The sequence below is a fragment of the Ciona intestinalis genome, chromosome 2, assembly GCF_000224145.3.
Source record: "Ciona intestinalis chromosome 2, KH, whole genome shotgun sequence".
Taxonomy (NCBI): domain Eukaryota; kingdom Metazoa; phylum Chordata; class Ascidiacea; order Phlebobranchia; family Cionidae; genus Ciona; species Ciona intestinalis.
The window spans coordinates 1,797,426-1,804,889 of NC_020167.2; the positions used below are offsets into that span (position 1 = coordinate 1,797,426).

General features: G+C 33.0%; 4 protein-coding genes across 7 annotated transcripts in view; 1 reads left to right on the forward strand and 3 right to left on the reverse strand.

Moving 5' to 3' along the window:
- LOC100182902 (tropomyosin alpha-1 chain-like) overlaps positions 1-849 on the reverse strand; it is a 4,713-nt gene extending 3,864 nt beyond the window's left edge. Inside the window, exons 1-2 of the mRNA XM_002125533.4 lie at positions 602-849; positions 309-442 (exon numbers count right to left, since the gene is read on the reverse strand). Coding sequence (XP_002125569.1) covers positions 309-442; positions 602-715 — 248 coding nt within the window. The 5' untranslated portion in view covers positions 716-849. The remainder of the gene's footprint in view (positions 1-308; positions 443-601) is intronic.
- Positions 850-979: 130 nt separating this feature from the next.
- LOC100182035 (COP9 signalosome complex subunit 8-like) lies at positions 980-2,571 on the forward strand. Its single transcript, XM_002126325.5, has 3 exons — positions 980-1,362; positions 1,753-1,902; positions 2,159-2,571. Exons 1-3 carry the CDS (start codon positions 1,104-1,106, stop codon positions 2,320-2,322), a joined length of 573 nt encoding a protein of 190 aa, XP_002126361.1. The 5' UTR covers positions 980-1,103; the 3' UTR covers positions 2,323-2,571.
- On the reverse strand, positions 2,539-3,840 carry LOC100179706 (mediator of RNA polymerase II transcription subunit 11-like). 2 transcript variants are annotated; one of them, XR_003397565.1, is made up of 4 exons: positions 3,602-3,840; positions 3,420-3,550; positions 2,951-3,155; positions 2,539-2,736 (listed from the first exon to the last, which is right to left on the reverse strand). XR_003397565.1 is itself a non-coding variant. In XM_002127129.5 (3 exons), exons 1-3 carry the CDS (start codon positions 3,696-3,698, stop codon positions 3,015-3,017), a joined length of 369 nt encoding a protein of 122 aa, XP_002127165.1. In that variant the 5' UTR covers positions 3,699-3,840; the 3' UTR covers positions 2,743-3,014. The 2 variants fall into 2 exon arrangements, 1 of the variants encoding a protein (XP_002127165.1); XM_002127129.5 differs by lacking the exon at positions 2,539-2,736 and having other exon boundaries at positions 2,743-3,155.
- Positions 3,720-7,464, reverse strand: part of LOC100181253 (src substrate cortactin-like) — a 10,973-nt gene continuing 7,228 nt past the window's right edge. For all 3 annotated transcript variants that reach the window (XM_026840618.1, XM_026840616.1, XM_018817561.2), the window contains 7 exons: positions 6,575-6,630; positions 6,447-6,507; positions 5,895-6,052; positions 5,277-5,429; positions 4,790-4,877; positions 4,395-4,502; positions 3,720-4,187 (listed from right to left, as the gene is read on the reverse strand). In XM_026840618.1, the coding sequence (XP_026696419.1) occupies positions 4,054-4,187; positions 4,395-4,502; positions 4,790-4,877; positions 5,277-5,429; positions 5,895-6,052; positions 6,447-6,507; positions 6,575-6,630 (758 nt within the window). In that variant the 3' untranslated portion in view covers positions 3,720-4,053. The remainder of the gene's footprint in view (positions 4,188-4,394; positions 4,503-4,789; positions 4,878-5,276; positions 5,430-5,894; positions 6,053-6,446; positions 6,508-6,574; positions 6,631-7,464) is intronic.

The window sequence follows — 7,464 nt, forward strand, 5'->3', positions numbered from 1 at the left end:
AGTAGTGGTATATTACATAAGTTACAAGACGGCATAATCTTGTTTTTTTTCCACTGTTTTAATGTAGGAATCAAAGGAACAATACGCATTCCATGACGTAATAATCCAACCTTGGTTTAATTCATAACGGCTGGTGTGGAAAAAACGGTGACGCAGCACGATTTCGCGCACTTTCAAAGTTAATTTTCAACTCGAACGCCCAAGTTTTTTCAAAAAAAATTATACAGTGGGTATCAGTCACACCTGAGGAACATTTTGAAACCAAAATTTCAGGTGGCCACCAGCTAAAGGATTACCAGTTGAAATACCTTTCATTGGCAGATTCTCTTTCTTCGAATGAAGCCAGTTTTTTCACAGTTTCGTCCAACAAAGGCTCCAATTTCCCAATAAAATTCTCTTTCGCATTCAATTGATGTTCTAAATTGATGTTTTCTTCTTCCACCTTAAATATAAAAGGAAAAAAAATTTTAATTATACTTAAATAAGCAACTAATAAGACTGGTTTTTGTCAAAATTTTGTTTTTAGTGCAGCATTAGTTAGTAGAGGATTTAAATTTTGTTTACATTTATTTGAAAATAGTTATAACATTACTATACTTACACATCTTCGTTTTATATCTGCCAGTCTTAAATCTTCTGTCAATTTTTCAATAGCTTCCTCTTTATTATCTAGTTCTGATATCATGCAACTTATTTTACCCTTAATTTTATCCATGGTATTTAACAAGCACACGGCAGTTTTCAATGGAGTTATAGCAGAATCAACTTCTTTGCGAAGGACTAACCGTACTTCTTCAGTTTACAGATAACAGAAAAACAAATTACTATAAGAGAGAATCGTTTTAATAAATGGGCATCTAACTATTAAATTGAGTTTATTTTTTTGTATGACTATTAAAAACCTATAATACGGTTTTTCAGGCGATTTTATACAGCATGGCATAGTTTAATAACAACGCCGTATTATTAACTAGACACCGATAGAAGGTATCAAAAATGGCCGCTAAAGTCACTGTGTACTAGAACCACCTTGGTTGCAGTAGTACCTAAGTGCATGAGTAAAATTGCGAAGCTGTGGATGTGTTTGGGTGATTTGTTTCAGTATGGAATCAAATGCACCAGATTGTACGGAGCAGTTATTACAACAAAGGCTTGCCGTAATGGAAGATCTTGAGTTGGACTCGCCACATGGGAAGCTTAGCACTGAACAATATTGCGAATTTCTTGCATTGTATTTGTTGGCAAACGATTTAGCAAATGCAAAGTTACTGTGGAAAAGGATTCCAGGCGATATAAAGAGTTCAAATGAGCTAAAAGCTATTTGGGAAGTTTTCAAAGCTGTTTGGACGCATGACTGTAAAGGTAAAGGGTGTTGTGTGTGTTTCTAAAACTAATGTAATTTTGCGAAACAAACAGAAATCTGTTGTTAAATAAATATAGAGTCATTGTGTTTCTTTTATATTAATTTTTTTCGTATAAAAATTTTACAATATAATACAATGTGCTGGCTACTGGCTAGTTATTTGTGAATAATTTTGGCAACAGTGGAGAATCCTTCGGTGCGTAACATATGTTACAGTTTAGCTAGTGGAATGTGTTTGTGCTTGGTAAAGGATTTATTCATTGGTTATAGAGGTTAATAGTTAGGGGTTGGTGGTTATGTAGGTATGGGTTGCTTAGCAGATAATGCAAGGAAAAGTTTATTTACCATTTACCAACACCCCATTTCTTTTTATATGCTTTTTATTTCAGGCATTCACAATACAATACAAGCTTATGAATGGTCCGTCAATATAAAGAAGATAATGAGTGAATTTACATTATCTGTGCGTGAGAGATATTTAAGACTTGTTGCGCATGGATATACAGAAGTCAAGATATCTTTTTTGGCGGAACTGTTAGGTATGATAACAAATATATACATCTAAAATGACAATTTGTAATATGTATTTCATTGGGTTTGAATGTTTAAGAATGCATATGCTAACAGCATATTGAGCTTGTAGTTGTATACACTTTACAACATGTTAATGCACTGTCTAATTCCAAAAGAAAACCATTTTTCTAGGCACTTCATGCGTCAAATAAAAAAGATGCCGCCCTTATTTTTTCTGCAAAAATATCTTTAACTAATGCTTAGCGTTTCTTAATATTGCAGGTGTAGGTGAACTTGAAACATGCAAACTTATTGAATCAAAAGGTTGGTCAGTAAGTGGTGCTTTTGCACGACCTGTTAAAACAAAACTTGAAGCAGATAGTGTATTAAACAATGAAGAACACCTTGAAAAGTTAACACAATATATTTTGTTTTTGGAGTCCTGATATAGTTCCATACACTGTTCAACAGTTATTGTTTAAGCCTACCCAAGTTGTTGCATATGCAATTTAATAAACAACTGGATTTGGTTTTGTCATTATAATCTAAGAAGTTAAGAACCAATGTCATACAAAATATTGTTAGCTCTTAGCTGTATTTTTGCGATTCTTTAATATAAATTTATCTACATGTTGGTGTTTTAACCAGTTTTCTCAAATAAATTTTACTATTAAACTTATTAAAGATTAAACGGTTACAATGTGCATTTGAATTCGAGCCATTTTGACAAGATAGCTACAGTCTGTTTACATATTATTAAAAACATTCGCTGAATTCATAGAAATGGTTATGAATGGTCCTGGATGAAACGTTGTCTGACTGCGTGTACAGAGTTGCCTACTTGTTCCTAACTGCACCACCAACTGTTTGTTTTAATATTACTATTAAACTTATTAAAGATTAAACGGTTACAATGTGCATTTGAATTCGAGCCATTTTGGCAAGATAGCTACAGTCTGTTTACATATTATTAAAAACATTCGCTGAATTCATAGAAATGGTTATGAATGGTCCTGGATGAAACGTTGTCTGACTGCGTGTACAGAGTTGCCTACTTGTTCCTAACTGCACCACCAACTGTTTGTTTTAATTATCATTTTTGCAAAGAAACCAATGCAGTGTTTCTAAATGTATGGACTCATCTTGGAAAACTTGCTTGTGTACATGTTTGAAGCATATCACCAACTTGTGTTGATAGGTGGGATATTACTTCTTTGCTTTGTTGAGCTTTGTTCCTTGCTGCATAACTCGATCCTTCATGCTGCTGGTTCGTTGCAACCTAAATTAAAACATGGTTTGTCTTGCGCTGTGGCACAGTTAAAGTGCTCGATTTTAAAAGATATTCTAAGCTCGTGGACAAGAAACTTAATTCACTTCAACGATTACTTCAACGTAACCTAGTAGGTCATAAGAGGTTATCCAATTATCAGTCATACATAAACAAAAAAATATCACTAATAAGTTACACATGTTGTAACCGGTGGCCACAATATACATGCCCCCAGCCGATATAACTGCTGTCAATGCCAGTTGCACACAGTACCTGGGACAGATAACTTATCTGTGAAGCCATTTCAGTTTCAACTTCATCTAGAGATTGTGTAAATGTACTGGAATGTTTTTCTATTAATCTGTCTGTTGGTTTTTCTTTAGACAATTCTTGAAATGTCAAACCTACCAAAACAGTTTGTAAATAACAAACACATCAATAGAAATATCATTTACCTGCACTTTGGATTGCAGTCGTAATCTTTTTTTCAATGTCTTCCAACTTTTTAATTCTATTGGAAACATTTTCCAAATTAGCATTGCTTTGATTCATTATATAAACTTACACCCAGGATTCTGAAAATACAAGGCATGAAAATAATAATTTTACAGTTAAAACCAATTTTGCACATTTATTAATCCAGTAAGTAATAGCAGAGCACAAGGAAATAGGTTCGGAATTTCAAAGTATACACAGAAGGAAACTTGTTATATATATAAACCTGGTGATTAAAAATTATTGTTACGCAAACACAACGAATAAATGAAGACAGTGTATAGTTACACTCAATTGTTACATTATACTTGGATATATAAGTGCATATTAGATTTACACAAAGCATGAAATGATCTCCAATACATTAATGATTGTTGAAATTCACATGAATTATCATTGTGATTCAAGTTTTTCATATCAATTCAACAAAATTTGCTGGAAATAAACCAGTTTGTCCGTTGAATGTGCCAGACCACCAACCCTCATCAATTTGTTCAATATGGGTTATGATGTCATCAGGGTCAAAGGTTATCTCGTCTTCACCAGCTGAAAGAATTATTCGTTACTAAAAAGTTTTGCATATAAAATAAAGTATAATATTAGATTTAAGCACAACTAAGAATAATTTACTTGTAAAAAAGGATTTTTCTTAAATTCAATGCCATTTGTTTTATAGTAAATGCATGTAAATGCATTTTTTTAAATTTTGGTAAATAAAATGACTAGTTAAGTTAACATATTGGTCTAACTTACTTGCTTGATAATCATACAAAGCTTTAGCACACATCCCTTGATCCACAGCAGGTGCGTCATCAACACCAGCATAAGGATTCTCTTCTTCTATTTGCTGTCCCCCTACAGCTGTTAACAAACAATATTTAATCAACCTTCAAATGTGGGAAAAATATATATGTTATTTATGCTTGTGGGGTGGGTATTGACATTTCTTATAACAAGTTTTTCGCCTGTTTACAACATATGTAACTTTGTAAGTGAATAATTTTGGCAGATTTTGGCTGACAATTTGGACAACCCATAAGGCCCCAATATTTGGAGCAATTGCCATCAGATGGTGGTGCCCGCATTGAGTCTTGAACCCTATCTTTAAAGTTAGAGGCAAAATTATAACAGTATTACTGCGTAACAACCTTCATATGCATTATAATCTTCTACAGCAGGCTCTGGTTCTTGATTTGAAACTGGAATATCAGGGTAGGTAGACTCCGGCTCATAATTCTGTAACAAATGTCACTGGTTAAATTTTACACAGCATATACCAATTTCTTGCATCATGTATTCATAGGTGGAAGACCTATTTAGTCGCAGTTTACTATGCGAGATGCCACACCCTAAAATGTGGTCTTTAGGTCTTCACATATTATGCGATTGTACAATAACGTTGTGTCTGTCCTTGAACTTTTTACCTTATTTTTGAAAATTTGTGTTACCCTTTAGGAATTTGTGTTACTCAAATTAGGTTTTTACCTTATCAATAAACACTAATAGATCTGGTGTCAAAAATTTCCTAGACTGTCATTATATGTAGTTTCCAGAAAACATGTTTTTATAATGCTTTAAAACCAACATAAAAGTGTCAACTAAATCCTAGTTTCTGGTTAGCAGACATCTATTTACATCATCATCATTGGGAGGAGCATCCTGGTAACTACTTTGCTCAGCCTCGTATCTTTGTTGCTCCTCTTCATATCTTCGTTGCTCCTCCGCTTGCTTTTGCTCTTCTTCATATCTTTTTTGCTCTTCTGCTCTTTGAGCTTGCTCCGACTGCCTCTGATGATTTGAACAAACCATTTAAAGATCAAACACCAAAAACTTTAAATTTAAAAAAAATGTTTTCATTTTATAAATACAGGGATTTTATTTTGTTTTCAAGCATTATATTTATTTCTTTATTAGAATAAAGAACTTGGCTCATTTTAAATTTACTTATACCTTATTACATAAAAAAGTCATAAATGAAATGTTTAAATATACAAGCATCAATGCATTGTTTGAATGAATGGAATTTACTTTGTCTCTTCGGTCACGATAACGAAGAACAAGAGAGTTGATAAAAAGCGAAAAGACAGGTAGTAACGGTAAAACAACTGTTGTTAAAACACGCTTATTGATAAAAAAGAAAGAAATATTGTTTTGGATAAAAGGAGTGACCGTTACACCCTACAGACGTTTATCATGTTAATTATTGTTTTTTTGTGAGTGGTAAAAGTTAATAGAATTAAGAAACAAACTCACTTCCTCCTCTTGTCTCTTCATCTCAGCAGCTTTTCTCTCACTCTCCTCCTTCGCTCTTCTCCTGGCTTTCTCTTCCTCTGCTCTTTTCCTGCTCTCTTCCTCCCCAGCAAGTGCCATGTTTTCAAATTTGTTCCTGATATTCCCAGCACTTCCACCACCTGTGGAATTAAATTCTTGATATCACATTACATATTAGAATTTAATTTTCTAAAGTTTAAGGCACATTGCTCATGCAAAATGGTCAGCACAAAATTTGACCAAAGCAAGTTACACTGCTAGAGCAATTCACTATGGTGCATTTACATTTTACAGCAAGACGTATTGTACGAACGTCCACACACTTCTTTAACTGTGTACTTGTAGATTGCTTCCGCATAGTTGCCATTGTTTGTATTATTTTATCGCAATAATAATATCAATAAAAAATTAAAAAAAGATGTATTGTACTGTTGGAAAATCACACCAAATGAATAAATTTAACACTCTATATACCTAGAAAATACTAACAAAACAGCTAAAATAATAGCCAACTTTCATAAACAAATCTTATACTTGGTGCTGTCCTCTTGTATGTTGTACTCGCATCTGACATATCTTCAAAGGTCCCAGCAGACTGTGAAGAAAAAGTTCAAACATAAGATTGAACTGAACTCCACATGCACTAGCAAAACATTACTTACTTGATCCATTCGATCGGTTTCAACACCATATGACCCTCCAAATCCCTTTGAATAATCTAAACAAAAAAATTGATGTAAATTAACAAGCAAAATGATAAGTCAGATCCTTACCACCCTATTTTGGCTAAAGGGTAAAAATACAAAGGTATTTTCTATTTTGTAAAACAAGAAAAATTAAAAAAAAATGAACAAATGCAAAACAAAAGCATGCATGATATCTGATATGAAACCTTTCTGTGATTCATGCTTGGATAAAGCTTGCTGTTCATTCCAACCAAGTGCCGATTTATCTTGACGATCTTTCTGGACACCAAACTTCCCCCCAAAACCAACGGCATAATCTTCATGCACAATAATGTCATGCAAACGTAAAAGCAATAAAATGTTGTAAAAAATCCATGCTCTGATGTTGAGTGAAAAAGTGATAGTGAAACAAAACAACATATATGTGTGTGTTCTTTATTTAAATATGTTGTGTTTTAAAATCTAGCTTTTCTGGTGTATAATATCATAACATCATCCGTGTGAGAAATTTTCCCACAATTTTGTGATTTCATGTAATTAAAGTTATCCAAAATAATAAAAAAAATTTGTGATGTTAAAAAGTGATAAACATCATATATTTTTATATGATCAGCACCTCTTTGTGATTCGTGTTTTGCCAGTGATTCGTGATCATCCCATCCGTGAGCGGATTTATCTTGGCGATCTTTTTGAACACCAAACTTACCACCAAACCCACGAGCATAATCTGGTTCATGTCCATTCAAGAATCAAGTTTAAATTAAAAGTCAAACAATAAAGTTTAAATCATAAAAAGAACATGAAATTATAAACAATTGAAAATCAACTGAATTAAATTGATTGTTTTTAGATTATATATTTTGCAG

Excerpts from the sequence above, each read along its gene's own strand:
- LOC100182035 (XM_002126325.5), top strand. The coding sequence starts at position 1,104 with ATGGAATCAAATGCACCAGATTGTACGGAGCAGTTATTACAACAAAGG. Across the intron at positions 1,363-1,752 it reads TTGGACGCATGACTGTAAAG|GCATTCACAATACAATACAA; the intron begins GTAAAGGGTGTT and ends TTTTTATTTCAG. Across the intron at positions 1,903-2,158 it reads TTTTTTGGCGGAACTGTTAG|GTGTAGGTGAACTTGAAACA; the intron begins GTATGATAACAA and ends TTAATATTGCAG.
- LOC100179706 (XM_002127129.5), bottom strand. The coding sequence starts at position 3,698 with ATGAATCAAAGCAATGCTAATTTGGAAAATGTTTCCAATAGAATTAAA. Across the intron at positions 3,551-3,601 it reads GACTGCAATCCAAAGTGCAG|GTTTGACATTTCAAGAATTG; the intron begins GTAAATGATATT and ends CTGTTTTGGTAG. Across the intron at positions 3,156-3,419 it reads AGATAAGTTATCTGTCCCAG|GTTGCAACGAACCAGCAGCA; the intron begins GTACTGTGTGCA and ends GTTTTAATTTAG.